Here is a 22,335-nt window from a genome sequence, read left to right on the forward strand (position 1 = left end):
GTATTTGTGTCTACATTTGTGTGCGTGTAATTGTGGGGTTTGTTTTTGTAATGTTTGTCTTTGCCTGTGTCTTTCAAATTGTATTCTAGAATTTGTTGAAACGTTTTCGTTCTTGTTTGCTGAAAAAAGATGGTATGTTTTTTATTTCAAGCAGTACAATTTTTTATCTCTGATTCATATAAGTTGCATTCGGATACTGCCAACAGTTTCTCTGACTGAATTTAATAGTTTTTGTGAAACCTTGTGAGGTATGTTGGAACATACTGGGCTGCGCAGACTCGAACCAGCAATCTTGCTGAAATATGCTATCAGTTTAGAGCTACCTGCTGTATCTAATTCTTAGCCCTGTTTAGAAACAGGGTCTAATCTGATCTCGATCTAGTTAGGGGCTTTAGAATTTGTTCTAGTACTACTTCTAAAAGCTAAAATTTATATCCTTCCTCAGTGTTGAGTGCAAATTAAAATCCAGAGGACCAAGTGTATGCAAGAATTACTCGTAGAAAAAGTTCTCAGATGCCTCAAAAAGTTTCAGTCTTTTTAACTTTTTCATTGTGGTTCCTCTTATCATCCTCTCTTATTTTAATTGTGCTGCAGTTGTAAAGCTATTTTTTATTCCTAGCAATGACAGGCAAATACTAATAATTTATCGTATACCAATAAGAGTTTATATAATTTTTTGAACTCGTGTTTCCTTATTTTCTTTAGTTTTTTATTATTTAAATGTAAATTTTGTCCTTTTTTCTTTTTTGGGCTATTGCTTACTTTGTTTGTAACGTCTTCGGAATAGGACAAAAACCCAAAATGACCTGTGCTCACAATATTAAAATTCCAATTTATCTATCTTTCCGTCACCAACTGGAAGTTTAATCTTGTTTAATAAAATGTACCCTTTAAAGAAACTAAAGATTGTGGCTTGGACTTCAGTTTGTTTCTTCGTGACAAGAGTCTATTATAGGAATTAGGAGGATTGTATCGTTGCGGCGTGTGTAGGCAGGTTGTGTTAGTTTTCGATTGTGTGAAGATTCTGCATAATAGACTCATGATGATTGGTGTTGAACTCTTGTGGCTGAAGTTATATTATTGTTATATATTTTTGACATTTCGAATAATAATAATAATAATGAATTTTTCTGAATGATGAAATACAGACATTATACAAAACAACTTCTTTCGTAACAACAAATTGTGATCATTCGAGAGAGAGCACCAAAAAGGCCGTTGGCCTGTCAAGTTTTTTTTTTAATTTAAATAATCATAAATTTAAGGTGCTTGGTTGGGGAAATCATGGTTTAAATCATTTCCAAGTTCAGTCAATTCTCAGAAAGTTTTCTTGCGATCAACCTTGTGCCCACAAATCACCATGGCGCCCACGCAATTGAGTATTTGCCTTTTATTTGTTCCCAGAAACCCACACAATCGGGTCTTCAAAATTTCTTCAAAATCAACCCACACAATCGGGTTGAACAGAAAAAATGAGCATTGTCCCCACTCATTGGGTGACAAACAAGTTCGCGCACAGCAATAACTGGGCAACTAAAATTGGGTGAGTCAATACTGTAAATTAACTATTGTGGGGCTGAAGGTGTTTTCGCAGGAATGAGTCAAATAACAGGGGATCTCTGGCGATCAGCATTGTGGCTGAACCTCTCATTAAAGTCACTGAGACTCCTTGAGATAATCGATTGTAGGCAACTGATAAACCAGCTGGTTGAAAGTTTCGGTTATCGGCAAGCAAGGCTATACGTTTCAATGTTTTTCGGACCAAATCTGAGAAGCCCCCGAAAGATTCAAACGCGAGTGGTACAAACTGGATACCTATTTCGGCACATTTTTGGGCATATTGTTCATATTTCCTATCTTCAGCATTTGTCAGAGCAAAACCACACCTCCTCGCCGCATCTGAAATTAGACTGGGCTGCAGTGGGGAAGTTATGGTTACGTCTAACGCAGATGGTTGTCCCGCTGAACAGCTGGGCAAGTATATGTCTCCTGGCCTTGAGTTATTATCTGGAATCAAATTTTTCTGTTCGCAGACGGGTGATAAGTTTGCGGTCGAGCAAGCAGCAAATATTCTATCCCTCACTCTATCGTGCCGCGATATCATATCCCCCCGACCATGACAGCTTAAAGCGTGATCACCCAGCTTGTCCAGTCTGCCGTTTTGACAGTAAGGGCACTTTCGTTCCTCAATGTATAACGGAACACCAATCCGATACTTCAATGCGGCTCTAAATTCATTTGGCTGAATGTGAAGGCCCAGACTAGGGATTGGAGGTGCGGAAAGCCAGGCACCAGATTGAGGCAACGTTAGTGAAAGCAAACGAGCTTTATCCCGATTTGAAGTCTGATTACCAAGAAGGTCAGACAAAGCAGCATCGTCAAGTGCCTCCTGAATCTTGTGTTGCGTATATTGGCTAATTTCTAGATTCTTCAGTTCTTCCACTGTTTCTTTGAAAATTTGATTGTCTGTAATTTTCTCACCGGTTATTTGTTCCACTAAAGCGTCTGCCTGCGATACTGACCCAACAAACGCCGCTTTCAATTGGTCAATTGCTTGTCTAATTCCAACGCCAGTTTTGCTTATTGGTAGACAAGCCTGCTTCCAAGCGTTGTCACTTATAAGGGTGCCTAACATATTCTCAAATGTTGTTCTCTGAAGCTTGTCAAAATCCTGCAAAATAACAGAGGATTCTTCAGATGGAGTGTTACATCGCAGGGAATATACCATCTTTGGGGCACCAAGACAGCTTCGAAGAATTCCAAGCGCGCAATGTGGGTCGTCTAGGTACGCCAAGTTGTCGAGCAGTTTTTCTATTTTGTTGACTCTTTTTCTAAAAGATGCAGCAACAAAACTGGGATTGCCGATGGCAGCGCCCAAGATCTCAAGTCCTTCTTTGCTATTTCTTTTTACTCTGTTATCTATAGCGTTCAGATCAACGGGTGACCAAAGCTCACATTTTTCTATTCTGAGCTCTAAGCCGAATCCTTCACCCAAATTTGTCAAGAAATTCAATGCTGTGCAAAGTTGTTGGTGGGTACCAGCAAGGATGCCATCATCCAAATACCAATTATGCTGTACTAGATTTGGTAATTTTGTTTCAATTTCTTTAATGATTGGCCACAGAGCTAGTGAAAACAAGAGCGGCCCCAAAGGATCCCCTTGTTGAACTCCCGATTGGCTACTTAAGTTTGTGTTGTTAAAATGCAAATGACTGTGTTGTGAGTATCAAAAAGTCGCAAAAGGGGCAACACTAGGTAAGAATTTTGCGACTGCTTCCAAAACCTTGCTTCTTTTTACCGAATTGAAGGCATTTTGAAATCAATCTGCAATATTCCGGAATCTTTTGACCTTTGCAGTTTTTCAAAGGAAACTCTTGTTGCATGTACTATGCCCTCAGCACCACCCTTGGCTGCTACCCCCAATTGTTTTTGTGTTAAAAAGATCAGCAGCATCTGAATTCGCTTCACGAGCTATGCATTTAGCAATAAGACGTCGAATGACTTCCCCAACAGCGATAGGACGGACCCCACCTTTCAATTTTTTCAATGCAGTTATTGTTGCACTACATAGTATAGGAGCAACGAATTCGGGAAGCTGACCCCTGCTAGCTAAGTTGACAAATTTTGTTAAACTAGTGATTGCTCGCTTTGATTGATCAGGGGCACCGCAGTTTACTGCATGCAGCAGATGCTCGGGATACATTTTCGACGGCCCAGCTGCAGTAAATTTGGAGAACGACTCGATTTGGAAGAATACTGATGCCTCGTCAAATTGATATGCGTTCGTGTTAGCATCTTGATCAAATTGGTGGTCAGGTTGCTTTTCCTTAGGGTGGAGCTTCTTAAGTTCATTCAACGTTGCAGCATTGTCAGTTGCGACGCCGTCAGAAGACAGAACTTTCGCTGCCCTCCCAAACTGTCCCTGCAGACAAAGAGATTTCGCGCGGCTTGCTAAGGCGTCTATTGACTCATTGCTAGTTTTATTTGACTGCTTCATTGAGGCCGCCTCGTACCACAGTGCAGCATAATCACCTGATTTCCATCGCGCGAGTCTGCTCAACAACTGTTTCTCGTGCTGCTGCTTGTGTTTCTTGCCCCCACGATTAGACGCGCGTAGAACACATTTGCTAATTGCAAAGAGTTTTTTCCAATTTTCTATCGATTGCGCGTGTGAAATGCAAGCATCGATAACGGATGTTAGTAATTCTGACCATCTCACCCGAAACTTTACAGGAATGAACCTTAGGGTAGGGATGTGCTTCCTGCTGATGGTTTCGAGATCTGGGAGTTCATTTAGATTTATATCTGTTGTAGCTAGATTTGGTGAACTCGCGGATTGCACAATCTCGTCTATTCGCTTCGCTAAATCGCGTGGTATCTTTTTCACTTTAGACAGTAAAGGCGTAAATTGCGAGTAGGCCCATATTGATTTGGAGCACACCATCTCATCGAAGTTCGGTCCCCACTGGTCATATCTAATTTTAATTTTTCCAAGATGATGTTCGATAACAGATATCTGGTACAGTTTATCCTTTTTGTCGGGGTAGAAAAGTGTTGTTTTGGGGGGCACTTGAAAGCGGGAAGCGTTGTCATCAATTATTAAATTATTCATTTGCTGAGTCAGTCCCGAAGATAAATTGCATTGTTTTGCCCCCTGACTAAGCTCTGTAGTATTGTTAGTCTCAGCTAACGAAACCTTCTTGATTTCTCTAGTTTTCATAACTGTTAACATTGAATGCGCAATTGCCTATATCCCACCAGATAAAAAAACAAGGGCGGGGGTCGTTTTGGTTAGATCTCACCGGTTTGGGGTCCACACAAGCTGCTGAAGAACCACTACATAATTGATTTGCTCACGTGCACATTGCTTCTGATATGATAACAGCCAAAAAAAATTTGGTGGGGGATCAATCTAGGGTGCTCAAGATTCGGTGTAAAATTTGTTTCTATTTTCGTCTTGCTTGTTGAAATCAAGAGCTAAATATGAACTAGCTAGTGTAAGGACTGGCTGCATATTCAAGTTTTAATATATATAGGAATTGTCAACTAAGCCCATTTTTCCACCAAAATGCATTCAATACTTCTTTATTTAGTAAAATATAATTATCTCGAAACATATGTAAGAAACATTCCGTTCCTTCTGTTTTTAAATTTACAATTTCTTGAATAATTGAAAAATCAAGTCTTGCGATTATGTTGAAAAGATTTCTTACACGTTCAGTTATTGATTTTCTTACATGTGTAGTGTTTTTGTTTATTGTTTTCAATTTCTTAATTCTATGTTCTGTTGAAAGTACTGCATTCAATTCGTTATCCGATATTATTCACGTTTTTAAATTTTTTGCTTCTGACATACTTATGTTTTTTACTAGTTGTTTCAATAGCTCATATACATGGAGCTCAAAAACTGAGATTTTGAAGTTCTGCCTAATTTCTGACAAATCAACCCCCTTTTTTAATGAGAAAATTAACCGTAATATCCTGTTTTGTGCCCAATCAATTTTCTTAAGATCTGTCTTGTTGCCACAGCCGTAAACTAAGACACCATATTGCACAATGGGCTGGACATAAGTTTTATATAACTTCACAAGTGTTGGTCGTCGAAAAAATTTTTTGAATTGGAACATAGCGGCTGAGTCTTGAGTTAATTTGATCTTAACTTGTTTAATGTGTTCCTTAAAGTTTAGCTGGTTGTCTAAATAAACCCCTGAATATTTCAAATTTTCACTAATCCTCAATTTGTGGTTAAGTATTTCTACATGATCACATGTGTTCTTTTCATTGGTCATCATTAAAGACGATTTTTCATCATTAATTGTTAATTTGTTTGCTGTCATCCATTCAGAAACTCTTGTTAGGCAATTTTTGTAGTTTTCGTTTCCATTTTTTAGCGATCCATAAATAATTGTGTCATCAGCAAATAAGGTTACTTTGTTATCATTGCAAACTGATGGAAGGTTGTAAATATATATCAAAAACAGTAGAGGACCCAGTACTGAGCCTTGTGGGACGCCACAGTTTACCAGTAGTTTATCCGATTTCTTATTTCCAATTTCAACATATTGTTTCCTATCTTCTAGAAAAGACTTCAAAATGTTGTGAGCAGGTCCGCGCAATCCATATTTGTAACATTTGGTTAGTAGGTAACTGTGATTCACTGTATCAAAAGCCTTTGTCAGATCAATGAAAGCACAGCACGTCGGTTCTTGTTTATTCATGTTATTCCTTAAATATTCAACAACTTCCATTACAGCATCAATTGTACTTTTCTTTGATTGAAACCCAAATTGTTCTTTTGATAAAACGTCATATTTTATAAGAAAACCAATAAATCTTCTGTATAATATTTTTTCAAGAACTTTCCCGAAGACTGGCAATAGTGATATAGGTCTATAGTTCGATGGATCCAATTTGTTGCCTTTGGTTTTGTAGAGAGGGAAAACTTTTGCTACTTTTAAGCATTTTGGAAAATATTGCTGTTGTAAGCATCTGTTGAATAAAATTGTTAGTGGTTCACAAACTGCATGATTTACTGACTTTAGGAGAACATTACTTAATTTGTAGCAATCAGTTGATTTTTTGCTTTTCAAATTTTTAATGATATTGAAAACTTCTGTCTTTTCGAGAACTATACTGCTTTGAATGGTTTTCACTGTCTTCAGGTAATCAACTTCTTTGTGACGTTTTTCTAATTCTCTGCCAATAGTAACAAAAAAATAATTCATTTTATCCACATCAACCTGGCAAATATGGTTTTGTTTTTCTTCTTTGATATCTTTCACTAAGGTAAAAAGTGTTTTCGAGTTTTTCTGACTGCTTACTTTTTGTTCAAAAAAGTTTTTTTTATGCAACCTGCATAGAGCTTTAAGTCTTTTACTCAGCACACGATGTTGTTCTTTCACTTCCGCTCTGCCTGTTGCAATGTATTTCTGCCAAAGTTACGTTTCTTTGTAGCTAAATTCTTCACATGATTGTTGACCCATTGTTTATCCCTTTTAAAATTGTTAGTGGTTACTTCCTTAGCGGGAATAATTTTTTCTTTCGCTTCATAAACAATTTCTTGAATTAAAGAAAAACACTCATCAATTGCTACAGATTCCAAAGCATTTTTTATTTTTCTGCAGTTTTTGAGAACTTCAAAATTGACATCTATTCTAACTTCCTCGTCAGACATTTTGTGTAGCTGATTCAAAACGAAGGTTTTTTCTTTATTTACTTCCAAAAACAATTTTTGAGAAGTAAAGATAACAGTATAGTGGTCAGTTAAGTCGCTTTTGATAATTTTAGTTTCACTCTCAATGTTTGAAAAAAAAAACAAGTCAATTGCTGTTTTAGATTGTCTGGTTTCACGAGTACAAAAACCCTGATGAAAACAAAGTTCCAGACCTAGTAAACGAAAATAATCGCAAACTTTTTCAGCGTTTCGACTTGATATTAACATGTCTACGTTAAAATCACCACAAACTATGTGTGTATAATCAAGAGTATTTAGATCAGTAAAATGAGTATCTAGTACTTCTACAAAATTATCAATTGCGTAATTGGGTGCCTTATACAGTACAGTCACATAAATTCTCTCTTTCTCTGAGTGCAATTGCGTGGTCAAAACTTGTACATGTTTGTTTGTTGTTTTCTTTACTTCGTTACTTTCATACTTATTACCAACATAAAGAGCTACAGCCCCTCCTCTCGTTTCTCTGTCACATCGAAGCAATTTTCCATACCCATTTAAATTGTATGCATTTGGTGAACAATTTTCTTTGCACCATGTTCCAGTGAGAGCTATAACAGTAGGTTTGGATTGAACTTTCAATCAAAACTTCTAGCAGTTCAAAGTTTTTGTGTATCGATCGTACATTTTGAAGAAAAATTGTAAACTCCATGAGCATTAAGAATCTTCGCGCGCTGAGATTTGATGAAGATTTACGTTCTTCAATTTTTAAGGTTTGTTATCATTTCACTTAATAAGTTTACTTTTCGACATTTCGTCTTATCACAAGAGGATGTCAGAAATTGCGTAAGTCGCAACATCCGAATCTCTAAATAAAATTTTTTTTGAAAAAAATGCTAGCAGACTGCGGAAGTCGCAGTAGCTGTTTATAGTAACTGATTTGAATAAGGGTTTGCCGTTCTGGATTCTCGCGAAATCGCAAGACCAAATGGACTGGCTTTTAGTTTTTCTAACGAGCAATAGAAAGAACATTTTCCGCGAAGTCGCAGTATTTGTTTTTTTACCTATGAATCCGTCTTCTACCAAACAAAATCAAAGACAGATAAAAAAGTTAAAAATTATCCAGTTTAATTGCAAGTGTTTTTTATGACTAGCTCAATTAAATGTTCAACTAACAAAAATAGTATGAAAAATGAGGTTTTCTTTTTTTTACCTTTTCCTAATTTTCATATTTTGCTCCGAGACAACAGAAAATATTTAGTTCTATAGATTTTATATGATTCATCAAACGAAAAGTTTAGGATTACACAACTCAGTAACACGAGGAGAACAATTGAAGCTAGCATCAATTATATGTTAACACAAGGCAAACATTGTATAAACATTTACTCAGCACCCAATTTTTCTCCCATCATTTTTTTTGCTCAGGTGACAAGGACGCATATAGTCTTAATACTCGTTCCTCATCAGTCAATATTTCTCGATGCATGCGTTTATTAGTGCTTGCATTTGCATTTGCGCCTGTTCTATCCCTATTTGCCATGACAGGATTTTGCAGCTTTTCGAGATCAATGGCATCATTTACATTCACGTACTTGTTATTTCCATTAGTGCCATTACATAAAACTGAAACCTGACAGTTGTTAGTCACAGTAATTAAGTTTTTATTCTCAGCAAGTTTCTTGATAAACATATCCAATGGTGGCAATCGCTCTTTCATCCATATGTTTTTTCCATTTAGGTCGTTTTTCAGAGTTTTGAGCATTCTTCTGTTTTTGTAAATTTCAATCTTGTCATTGAAATGCACAAATTTTACAATGATTGATGGCATCAGATTGTTTAGCAAAGGTCCTGGTCCCGGTAGAATATGAAAAGCCTTTAATCGGCTTTCAGTTATTTGGAAGTCATCTTTTTTGTATAGTCGATTCAAAAAAACCAACAGTTCCTTGAGAAAACTATCCGGATTTCGCGCATCAAAGGGTGGGTTATCAATTATAAGCTCAGATACCTTTCTTGATGCCTTAACCTGACATCAATTGCAGAAATGAAGTCCCAAACTTCAGCTAGTTGCTTGTTGGTTTCTTCTTTTTGAGCCCTAACCATCTCCACAACTGTCCTGATAGCAGCCCTCGTTGATTCCTCAGGTATTTGGTTGATAACGTTTTCAATGTTGACATCCATTATCAATTAACAGAACAATATTTGATCTTAAATGAAAGATAAAGTTCGAAAAAAAAACGTAAGCTGTAATGTTTTAAATAGAGAATGTTTGAAGCGCAACGAAGTTCTAAAACGTTTAAGCTAAGCGCAACCGCTCATTGAAGGTCCAAACACAAAAGAATCAGTTTAACTCGTGCATGCTTCATGAGAAATTTGTCGATTCGAAGTAAATCAGCCGAATTTGAATATCGACGAACACAATATTGTTCCTAAACCCTATAATAAGGAATAAAAGTTGATATCAGCAATTGTTGCAAAAAGTATTGATTTCTAAGTGCCATTTAGAATATTTACAGTTCAGAACATTCTGAATTTTCAGTTAATGTCTGCTCTAACTGCCGATGTCTCCTCTTCCAGTCTGCCCAGTGCCGCTTCTATCCCATCGACTGCTACTGCTGCAGCTCCTGCCACCATTCACCACCGTCAGCAACACCAAAATACTCAACACCACCACCCCCAAATAATCTCCCAAGTCACTTCTAATGGAGCAACACCCCAGGTTCGCAGCTTGTTACTCACAAAATAGTAGTTATGTGAAAAAAATGTACTCAAAAAGTTGGCGTGACATAAATGTGCGTTTTTGCACTGATTAATAGTTTTCTATGAGTATAGTTCGATTGACACTTTTAGTAGCGCCATTTTTTGTGTGAATCTACAACGGTATGAGACAAAATGTTTTACCGTTGCAAAAAATGTCGCCCTGTTTCATCGCTTAAAAAATTATTTTGCTCTCTCATGGCGGACAAAAGCTTGTACAACGGTCCCTGACACTCTTTTACTGCTGATAGTGGGGCAGAGCATTACAATTATTTCTTTGTTCTAGTTTCTCTATTCGCATTTGAAATATCGTATTTCTGAGTTAAGTTTTCCGCGCTATTTGACTATTTCTTTTCAATTCATTGAGAGTAACAAATTGAATCCCTAAAGAAGAGATGTGGTTCAAATTGCTGTTAATCTAGGCGTCCCATCAAGGTTTAATTTTTTAACATTTGCTGAGTTTAAATCATTTGTACGAAAAATTCATTGAATCGTTATTTCGGTAGCTTCTCACATTTTTCACTATTTTGTGACAGATTGTTTTTGAAAGGTTACTTTGTTTGATCCAAAGATTTTATTGTCCTAAATATGCCTCATTGTATGGCTTTAAAATTGTAAACTTGTACGTATTTGATGTTTTTTTTCCACTGACAACATTAGTATTCATTTATACGAACTGAGTCGACAAAAACTTTGAACTGTGAGTTAATTTTGATATGGGTTTTCACCCATTTTTAGCTCTCATTCTGGATCGAGCAGGCTATTATTTAGATGCAGTTTTGGAAAGATTGATGTCTATACAGCCATCACAGCCAGTAAACGTATCACTATTTTAAACTTACCATAGCTATGTTTGCTTTAAGCTAAGATGATGAGAAATAGGATTTAAATGATTATTTTCTGTAGGTGAAATACGTGTTGCAGAAGGGTCCAAACAATATACTGAGAGCCACGCCAACTCTGCCAGAAAGTCCTCTCATAACCATAAAGCAGGGAACTCCCAATGGCCAACTACTAACGACTTCCACTCCTAGCCAGAACAACCAGAGTGTTATAACTACTTCTGGTTATCACAACGTTGCAGGTGTTCACAGGCAGAATGGCATAGCTGTTACCAATTCTCAGGGCCAGCAGATCCAGTTAATAAACAGAAATGGACAAGCGGTCCAATTGGTTGCTGCCAATGGACACGGTTAGCATCGTCCGTCAAAAAATTGATTATTGACATATGTTAGAATAGGAAACATTTGCAATTGGAATTTTGATTTTCTGATCATTTATTTGATGCGATAAAAGATTACCCCTTCCGTGTGATGAAAAGGGTAAATATAATTTGAATAGCCTACCGACTGAGGTTATTTAAACAGTTCTACTTTTTGACCTATCGTCTTATGTTTAAAGAAGAAATGGCTTTTTGGGTTTAATCCACCGGTTATATAGCGGTTATATGATAACCTGTCGGCTACTCGATCACTCAATTTAGTAGAAGTGTTTGTTAACTCTCGGAGTTTAGGTGTGCAATTGGCCTCTGGGCAGCGAATAGTGGGAACAGCAGTTGGGGGTAATGTGGGAAGTAGGAGCACTCCGGTACTCATGGTCAAAGATGGCCAGAGAGGGAATCAACAGCCACAGGTTAGACATAAATGTTATATTTGATTCTGCGTGAGATCAGCGGCTGCAGAACCTGTTTTAATTTTCATTGCCTATTCTATTTACAAACTTATAAAAGTAGGTGAGGGGTTGTAACCTGTGATGGGGAGAAGGTTGTACGACTATTTTAATTTAATAGTCTCTTTCACACTTAAGATTCGGTGGACCAAATATCAAATTTGCACCAAGTTAATTTTTTGTGGAAAAAATAGGGGTTATCGAGTGGGTTACTATGCTAATTATCATGTTTTTGAAATGTAATGGTATACGTGACGTATAAGAAGTCAAGCTCTGAAACGAGCTAAGATTTGTGCAATTCTATTAATCTCAGCAGCATTATAGTTAGTATTTCAAATAGGTGAATTGTTTTAGCTGGTTATTATTGGCCTTCTCTTGTTTTTTTTTTACAATCCAAGGGATTTGGATTAGGATCTATTCTGTCCCCTCCCCCCCCCCCCCCCCCCCCCCCGCCCCCACCCAGCTTATTGAGCATAAATCGTTTATGACCCCCAGGCGCACGTGCTGTTTTCTTACATAGTAACGTGCTATATAACAACATATAATTTGTAACTAGGGGTCCTAAAAAACACTGGCGGCCGAACCAGAAAAGATCCTTGGATTGTATTGGTGCGCTGTTTTTTGTACGACTAGAAGAGGAGTAATTCTGATCTATTTTTACGACTCACATGGGAGTATTGGTAGAGCGTATTTTTTTGATCGATAATTTTCTGGAGTGTAAAACCGCCCGTGAAAAATACCATATTAATAAGCAATTGTACGTTTGGGAAAATTTTTGGCAATCTCATAATATCAAGCCATCTCATACTCTCTGTATTTTAACACTTTTAGATCCATTTTTGATCTGTTATTCTATGATTTCTCCGTATTAGACGGTTTTTTAGAAGTTGTAAATTGTTTCTCAAGTTTTATCACTTCGGGTTTTTTTCGGGTTGTAGTACGTTTTTTATTAGTGGTTTGGTTAAATTTTATTGATATCATTTTCAGTTTGTTTTAGCTGAAGAAAAATTTTCTAAATTAAAATTTTAAGCTTATTTTCGTCGTTTTGCAAGGTTTTTTTCCTTCTTTCTTTTGCAAAGCTTTTATTATAGGATTTCATGTTCAATGAATTATTTGGAGTTTTTCTGGGTGACATTTTAAGCGGAAAAAAGTAAATGTTTGTTTGGCCACAGATTTTCCTTAAATAATGAACCAATCAGTTTTTTTATCTTGTTTTGTGCTTGTTTTTCAGGGGTTCAATTTTTTTGGCTGTAGTGTCGGTGCTTAATGAATACAAGGAAACTGATTTCTAAAGTGTGTTGAGAACAATTTATTAGACTTAGCGTTTTTTAGAATAAAATGTTTTAAATTTAACAAATTTTTAGATTTGGTTCCTTTCAGATTGATCGGTTTTTCTCTTTATTTGTATATTTCGTTTGTTTTCTTCTTTCCGTAATAAGATAGTCATTTGTTGAACACAAGCTAACTATATTTTAAAATTTTTGTTAATTGATTATAAGAAGCGACTCAAAAGTTTCTAAAAAAGGTTAATATTTTGCATTATATTTTTAATTTGGTTCCTCAATTTGTTGTTTCCAATTGAATGGTATAATGATATAAATAGAAATCGCTTTATTACTTTGGTAAGTGGCTGACTTGGGAATAAGTCATTCTAAGAGTGAGAAAAAAGATGTGAAGTTTTTCGCTAAGCGAGCAAATTTTCTTGATCACATGCGGTTTTCTTTAAAGCGTTTTTAAGCTCAAGCCTTTTTAGCCCAAGTTGTGTGTCGCATTTATGTAAGCTGATAATAGTACCTTTGGGGTCGTTTTAAATAGCCGCGAAGCGATAGATGAGGCTATTATTGGCCTACTCTTGGTTCTTTTTTTCGTCAAAATTTTTGTTATGATCATATGACGTCACAATGATTTTAAATCTGCTTTTTGCTCATTCGTTCATGAATTTCAACTGAATTGCGTGCGTGACGTCATGGAGCAAGTTTTTTGTTTATTCGCTTGATTAGGTTTTTGCTCTCACGTGACTTACCTCACTATCAAAAGTGACTCCCTCACTCTGAAATTGACTTTTCTTTTAACGCAAGAGATAAGGTCAAGTGAGTATATATAACTCTAATTGAAGGTTATTTAAGTGCAGCTAATAGAAACAGCAATAAGTTATATAGATTTTCAATCAAAATTTAACATCTCAGCCCTTAATGAAAAGAATAAATTTCTTTTGTCTGTCGTTTTTACTTTTTTTTGAGACTGCAGATCTACCAAGCTGTTGTGGCTATTTTCTGACAATCTTCCAGCTATGTTTTTGAGTTTTGCAAACAAAAATTAGACTTTAAGTTGCAATTTTGACTTATTGCCCTGTTGGATGCTTTTTTTAAATCTCCTTCAATTTTTTGCGACGGTTTAGAGTTTTGTGGATAACCTCTGTAGTGAAGAAGAATTTGTTTTTCCGAGTACAAAACAAATACATATAATGAAAATTTAGCAAAATATTTTGAAGACACTACAGAAACGAATAATAAGCTCAAGCATAAGACTCGGAAAGTACAGGCAACGGGATCAACAGATCCTCTTTACAGCCTACCCTACGGGGTACTAAACCAAATAGTATTAAATCAAAAAAAAATTTCATGTATAACTATATACCAAGTTCTTTGGTAAAATTCAAAACAATGAAAAAAAAAATTGCAGCAGGTAGCGCTAAATTGAACACCACAAGAGACTCTGGCGCAGGTGAAGGCAAGAAGAAAAGGGGTGACAAAAAATTTTTTAAAAAAGTATTCCAAGTGTCGTGGAGGCTCATTTTGACTGAAAACGGAAAAAATCACAAAAATGTTGATATCTCGAAAACTAGAAGGTTTCAGAGGGTCATTTTTTTCATCAGAAAGCCAACCTCATTTGAGTACTCGTGTAGCATGCAGGCAAAGGGGGAAACTTTCCCATGGGAATTTAGGTTGCGAATGTAAGTTGAACTAAAGCAGGGTTATCGACCAAAAAACTGTTTTTCAATTTGTGATAAAAATTGATAATATTTGAAGCATTGTACGATCGAATATCACTAGGAAACACACCTGATTCTACTAGAAGGTTATATAACTTGATTGCACGGTACTTAACAGAACAGAATTCCTTTCAACATTTTGTATGATGGCACTTTCAAAAATCCCGTATTAGAACGCCTGGTAATATTAGGTTTTTCAAAAACAAACATTTCATTTAAATACGACTCCGAATGTAATCCCCAGAGGGATCGCAGCAAAAACTTTAGTAGCCCATACAAATGGAGTTCGTACACTCTCAAGATTCTATTATTAACAAACAGGTCCGTAGAAGAGTCGCACCGTTTTCTGAAAAAGATAAACTTTCTGCAGAGCCAAAACTGCAGAAATACTAATAAAACTACAACATCCGTATACCAAAATTCCATACTGAATAATGGACTTTACGTTACTATCGTAGTACCGCAAAAGTTGTTTACGAGGAACATAATGACGCAGTTTAGATATAATGCTACATAGCTTTCCGAGTCTTTGCCTTACTGAATCAATATGAGACTGAAAAGAAAATTTTGAATCCAGACATACACCTAAGTACTTACACATAGGAACAACACTGATAGCAGTGTTCTTCAACATAAATGACTGGTTGGAAGCACTTCTAAAGTCCATAAAGTCTAATTGATAAGTTTTGGAAGAGTTTAACACAAGTTTATTGGCTATTAGCCACTTTTCAATTTTAATTAGGTCCATGCTAATTTCTGCGTCTGAGCAACCGATGGCAGTGATGTTTGTGTCATCAGCAAAAAGAAAGATATCAACATTGCTGCACACCTTAGGTAGGTCGTTCACATATATTATAAACAGAAGAGGCCCAAGAATTGATCCTTGCGGTACTCCAAACTTTAATGGTAGCCATTCGGACGATTTATCGTTTACAATTACTTTTTGCGAACGGTTGCTCAGATAAGACTCAAACCAAGCATGAACATGGCCTCGAATGCCATAATCGCTTATCTTATTAAGAAAGATCCCATGGTCAATAGTGCCAAAGGCTTTCTTTAAATCAAGAAAGAACTTGTAACACGGCCACTTAATTCATTGAGCCTTACTTTTTCGGAAATGTTAACCAGCGCATCAATTGTACTATGCTTTTTGCGGAAACCATATTGCTTTTCATAAAGCAAATTAATTATTAGTGGTTTTTGTGATCTTCCGATTTTATTTTGAGTTATGTTTGTTAAATATAAGCGTACTTTGTTTTTTCTGTTGTCTTATTCCTAAGTCTTATTAATGATAGGTCTAATCAGTTGCTAATGCGACATAACTGACTCACTTCAATTGATGCAGTTCATTGCTAATGTCTTCTATGAACACCTTTGGCGACAGTTTGTTTGGGCCTGTATGTGTTGATCATTTGTTTTTCTTATACATTAGTCGTCTCCTTAAGGGTAGTAGTCGTCATCTTGCTAATAGGAAAATTTGATGGTGGTTAATGGTTCAAGTTCATCGCTAGTGGGTTTATGACTTTGACACTATTCGTTGTTATGAAATATTGGCCAATTTCAGCGAGTTTTGCCTGTATGTTATTTTGGTTTTTCTTATCAATTTTTGTCAGTAATGACACCCACATCGTTTCCTATGAAATTATTCAGGAATCTGGTTTATTGGATTGAGTTCATAAAGGTGGTTATGAATTTGACACAATTTGTTTTCAAGAAAGCTCTGAAGGCTTGTTCTCGTTTTTGTTTTTGTTGTGATGTTGTCAATTAGTCTTACTATTTACTTATCTCATTGGCCCTTTAGTGCCGCATGCTTCTGGTCAACTTTTTAGGTATTTTTGAGGCTTTGATTCCAATTGTTTTTGAAATGTTTTTGTGACTTTTCAAATGTTGCATTTATTTGGTCCTTTTTGTCCTTTTTTCGCCCAATCCAATTTTTAAAAGATATTTTTGAAACAAAATTTGTAAATTTTTTTCATTATATAGTTTTGGATTTGTTCTTATTGCTTACGTAGGCCTCTAATATTCAAAATATGATTTTTGCCAAATTACTGTTTTTTTTTTGCTTTTTTACATAGTCGCTGATTGATTTCTGCAAGGCTGCTGTTTGGTGAACGCATTCCTAAGGTGCGTATTGTCAATAATTATATAAAGTGTTGATAATTTCTCTGTTTGTTGCAACTTTGGTTTATAAAACAAAAAAGTTTTAAATGCTTTATTACTTTTTTTCGCACACTTATTTTGGGTTGTTTTGTTGCCTGTCAAAGTTTGATGTTGCTGGAAAAATGTTAATGTTCTAGTCATTTAGTTCAATTTTTTCCAATTTCGGATTGTAAATCAGGAAATCCCTTAGATCTAGTTCGTTCAATTTTTTGGATTGAATTTCAGGACTGCTACGTTTTTTCTAGTTTCAAGAATTTGAGTTCTTTTGGACGCAGTCCGTTTTTACGATATGTGCCCGCATTTTCATGATTTTTAAAGTCAAAATGAAGTGATGATTTTGGTCACGCGGAAACAGGAAGGGCAGCGAAAAAGCTAGTGGTTTTGCGGCGTGAAACTTTCACTCTTTGGTCAATTTTCGCTTTTGGTGTTTTGTTCACATTCGGTAATCCTACTGTTTTTTTTTTAAATTTTTGTCTAAACGGTTTTTCAAATCGATTCATAGTCAATACTAGGTCTAGTTTTTTAGTCAATGAAAATGCTTTCAATGGTAGGTCAGAACTTGTCCTGCTGTTGTTTTTCACACAGGTCTGTTCAAACTTTTGCCGAATTTTTCCTCTCAATGGGAAGTCAATTTGGAGTCGTGATTCTGGTCACCCAGGAGTAGTAAGAGGCGCGGATAGCGAGTAGTTTTGAGGAATTATGTTTTTCAAAGTGAAGCGAAAAAGTGTTTTTTTAAGGTGCGGCAATCGACTTCTGTTTTTTTAGTTTTGTTTTTAGGCAATTCAAAGAGTCCAATAATGCATAGTTGCACCGTTTTAAACCCCTTAAAAGGCAGCTAATGCCTTGCAAACACTGACGCTGTTTGTCTTGAAATAAATTATTTTTTGGACGTTGCCTGCTTTTGTTGTTTTGTTATTCAGTCTCATCACTGATGGGTTTCAATGGCTCTCTATTGAGGAATCGTAAATTCATTCACTGATATAATGTGGATTTAACGGTTTCTACGAGTCTGACAGTAACTGTTGTCTAAAAATTAATGGCGTTTTTTTTAGATGTTCTCATTTTTTGTAGTTTTTTTCGTTTTCTCACTTATTCGCATTATGAATAGCTCCTAGTGGCTCTCTGATGGGTCCCTTTTTAATCAATTCAAGGGATTTTTCATATCTAAATTTTTAAACTACTTTGACACCACTTGCTTTTAAAAATCTATATCTTTTTGAAACTGCAAATCTACACAGCTATCGCGCCTATTTTCTGACAATTTGCCACATATGCCAATATAAAGCTCAAACAATTTAACTGCTAATCGAACAGCAGTATTGGTAGTCGGAAAACTGCGCCACAAAAGTGTCTGCTCTGGGATGTCTTCTCAGCATCGGAATTTAATGAGAGATGATTATCTATTGAACGCATAATTGTTTCTGTATTAATTATTTATTTTTTATCTTATATTGGTTTAGGTAGAATTGTCTGCTTCGATGCTTGTGACTTTAATTGGGGGTGGTTTTCAGTTTATGAAAAAATTTATTTTTAAAAAACTCCAAGATGGCTTTTGCGTGACTGTTATTGCGAAATGACAGGAATTCCTCAGGGTTGAAAATGGAAGGATTGGTTTGGGCAGTGATGATGGGAAGCTGGGGTAAATTTGAGTGTTGATCTGAAGCAAAGGGATGCGTATTTTATGCAAAAATTTCTGAAGGCTAATACAATTATTGGTGTCTTGTGTTCCTTTTGCAAAAGGTTCGCCCGGCAGTTTTGATTTTTTGTGACTTAAATCTAGCGACTTCTTGATTTTTGCTCAATGGGGGAAAGTTTAGCGCTGGAAGTCAAATGAAAAGCGCGCCGATTCTTTTTATTACGATTCTTTTTATCACCGGCATATCTCTGCTTTTTTGTCAACCATCTGCTCAATCTGGATAGATTAGGGCTCATGGTCGGATATGAACCGATGTGGCTTTGCTCACTTTCCTGACTTGTACCAAATGTACTGCAATCACCTGTAACGCTGAATTGTCTTCGTCACAGTGAAACAGTAGATCTTGACGAAAAAGTCGTCTCGTTCAAAGAAGATCACAACGCTATTGCCGGTAATTTAGATGGAGTTAACCACTCTGTGTAGGGGTACCATAGCGTGGAGAAGATTGGGTTCCTTAGCTTGAACTTGTGTTTTGGTAAAATCAAGCTGTTGAAACAATGGAAATAAGTAGCAAGAATTGGTCCGCACGGATAGCAATTATTATAAAACAAACAAACACGTGAATTGTACATTCAGGCCCATGTAAATGGCAGACTCCAAAAGAGCATACAAATGTACTGTGTAATAAGTTTAAGAGCTGTAAAGATCAGGCAATTAAACTCTAGCCAAATTTCATCGAACACAGATAAATTGGAATAATTCAAACACAGACATATTTTAATTATTTTTTTTGATGTCAGAATTTGTCTTCAATTCTGAAGTCCTTCCAGCTTTTACCCACTTTGACTAAATTTGGGTAGGATAAAAATTTTTCATGATAAAAAGTATTTATAGCTTTTAAAAGCTTTTTTTTTGCTAAGTTCTGTTCTTAATGCAAATTTGTAAAACATTCCACCAGTTAATGGTTTTGTACAAAAAAAATTTCGCTTTTTCTTGACTTTTGTCAGCTTCATTAATTGAGAGTTTGTGTGTTCTTCTATTGAATCCTATAAAAAGAACACACAAACTCTCAATTAATGAATTTCGACGGACAAATTAGTGAGGTTCGCCGGGTGAAACTCAATTAATGAGGTTCGCCGGGTGAAACTAGGATATAATCTTAGCAAGAATCGAGAAAGATCAAGTAATCCATTTACAACAGAGGCCTACATGCAAGAAGGTTTGATTTACGTAAACATCACTACGTTTGGAACATTTTCGTCATCAAAAGAAATCGGGGATAATGCCTCTGCGAGGGCATGGGTGCGGAGGAAATAAGGGGCATTCTATCGAGGGCATGTTCCTGCTATGACTGGTTCAAGGATGAATAAAGTTTCAAAACCGACAGATAGATCGTGGTCCAGGTACCTGGTTGGGGGAACCATCTATTGCACACTGGTACTGAGAGGTGGAACTTGTCCTTATAACTGCGTCTTGCTAGTTTTTTCAGTCAATTTTATCGTAATAGAAATCCAACCTCTGAATTCATTTGCAATTTCACTTAAAAGAACATTTTAGTATCGACCAGAGATTGATGCGTTCGTAGAGGTTTCAAAAACCTTTGACTAAAGATTCCTTAATCTGCCGAATCTCGCCTATTTTCATTTCAACGTGTGCTGCCAAAATCATGTAAATTTTGAGAACTAAAACTTGTTATTAATTATATTAATGAGATATTATGGAACTAAATATGATAAATAAATGTATTGGATTGCACAGGACAAGAATTACGGCCTCCTTGTGTTCAATATTAAATTGAATTATGTGTCTCAGCTATCAGATGGTTTGTCTGTTATGCCAAAGAATGTTCTGACATCAAACGAAAATAATGAACCTCTGAAGACTAAAGCATCGATACTTAGCTAAAGCCCAACTGATTATCAATAGGCATAAATTTAATAAGTTTTGCTGAGCAACTCCTTCAATCATCTAATTGTCAATATCGTAGCTTTTAAAAATGTGTATGCTTGCGTTTAATACTAGGAAAAGGATATCTTTATTACAATAATTTCTATTGTTTTTCCGGCTATTTTGATTTACAATGTATGACACTCCAAATATATTTCGAGCATCAGGAATGACTCTGAAAAGTCTGTTTAATGAATATTTGTGTAAGAATTGGTGTATAAAACACCTTCAGCTAAATTAAACATCGTTTATCAGTTGCAATATTAATAGCCGCCCTCATCTTCTCAGCCGGCTATTATAGCGCTCCTATTTTTTTTACAATTCAAAGAATTTGATTACAATTCAAAGAATTTGAATTGTATTGGGGCGCTGTCTTTTTACGACTTGAGAGGAGTATTGGAGAAGTCCTTTTTTTAATCAATTTTATTGGAGTGATTTTCGAAGCGGGAAATGAAACGCGTGAAAAAAATTGGAGTACTTTTGGTGCTGAACAAAAGTGAAGAGCGGAGCGGAAAGAGAGTGGTTTTTGTTCATACCGCTGTTTTTGAGAGAGCGAAAAAATGATGTGTGAAAAAATTTTCTCTAAGCGAGCGAAATTTTTTTTTTCACGTGCGGTATTTGAAAGCAGTTTTTTTGCAACTTTTGATGATTATGAGGTTTGGTTATAATATTGTATTAGTTTTAGGCTTGTTGTGATAGGAATTGAAGGTTTCAAGTAGTTAATTTGAGTTTAATGCTAATTTGGAGGTTTTTGATCAGTTTTGCTGATTTTCAGACGAAATTTAAGATTTTTTGCCTGTTTTTTTTTTGTTTTAATGCTCTAAGTGGGATTTGAATAGAAGTTTGTTACTTAAGGAATGTTCAGGTACCAATTGACTGAAGTTTTCTTGGTATATATTAATTTTCTAGAAAAATGGACAGAAAAATTGAGAAATTTTAAACCATTTTTCTTAATTTTTTTGCTTCTTATCAAATCTTAGACAAGTTTCTTAGCCTATAATGACTTGCCCGTTGATTTGCGAGATTTTCATTGCTCTAATTGCAAACGAACTTCGCTAGGTTTTATGTTTCCTTGTACTATTGAAAAAACTCCTTAAGTTCTAGTTTTTTTTTAGTCAATTTGTTTTTGAATGCCGTTTCTATTCTTCCTTAAATTTTTTGACATTTGTGGAGGTTCAGTATTCACAATAGTTGTCGTAGTTGTTAATTCATAAGTATGGGCAATTTTCTCCTTCGAGTCGTTAACGGAATTCTTCCGGCTATGTTTTTTTTAAAGATCTGTTCACACATGATTTTTGAAGTCAAATTGGAGTAGTGATTTTGGTCACGCCGAAACAGGAAGTGGAACGAAAAAGCGAGTGGTTTTGCGACTTGAAATTTCGCTCTAAATTTAAAGTTGAGTGAGAACACGGTGTTTGAACAAAGAATCGCTTTCTCGCTAGTGGTTTTTTGTTCACATGCGACAATTTCGCTTTGATTTTTTCAGTTTTTTCGATTTTTTGGATCGGATTTTTTCCTTAACGGTTTTCCCAATCCATGCATGGTCCTTTCTAGGTCTATTTTTCTGTTTAGTCAGTGAAAATTCTTTGAATTGTACGTCAGAACTTGTCCTGCTATGTTTTTTTATTACTTCGTCGAACTTTTTCGCATTTTGCCGCTTTTTCGACATTTTGCGTGAAATCTTTTTGACTTCTCTACTCTAGTTTCACTCTTTTAGCATTCTGCTCAAAATTCTTTTAAAAAGCAGCTGCTCAGCTGAGTAGTTCAAAATGAAGAGAGTCAGTATAAAAAATCAAAGTCTGAAATAGAAAAGTTCTCATAAGTTTTAGTTAGTGTCTATAATGCTTATTGGTATTGATACTGGACCCTGTAGCCTCTCACTGAGAGAGAGAGAGAGAGAGAGGAGTTTGTTCAATTACGAAATGACAGCAAAACAAATCGCACTTAAAAGTGTTTTTGTACAAAAATCAATTTTTGTTGATATTTTCTTTTCTTTCAAGCCCA

At 35.8% G+C, this 22,335-nt stretch overlaps 1 protein-coding gene across 1 annotated transcript in view; it reads left to right on the forward strand.

Moving 5' to 3' along the window:
• Positions 1 to 9,643: 9,643 nt before the first annotated feature.
• Positions 9,644 to 22,335, forward strand: part of LOC142338509 (uncharacterized) — a 68,432-nt gene continuing 55,740 nt past the window's right edge. Inside the window, exons 1-3 of the mRNA XM_075388292.1 lie at positions 9,644 to 9,890; positions 10,835 to 11,120; positions 11,442 to 11,560. Coding sequence (XP_075244407.1) covers positions 9,714 to 9,890; positions 10,835 to 11,120; positions 11,442 to 11,560 — 582 coding nt within the window. The 5' untranslated portion in view covers positions 9,644 to 9,713. The remainder of the gene's footprint in view (positions 9,891 to 10,834; positions 11,121 to 11,441; positions 11,561 to 22,335) is intronic.

This window comes from Convolutriloba macropyga, chromosome 4 (assembly GCF_964194025.1).
Source record: "Convolutriloba macropyga chromosome 4, txConMacr16.3, whole genome shotgun sequence".
NCBI lineage: Eukaryota > Metazoa > Xenacoelomorpha > Acoela > Convolutidae > Convolutriloba > Convolutriloba macropyga.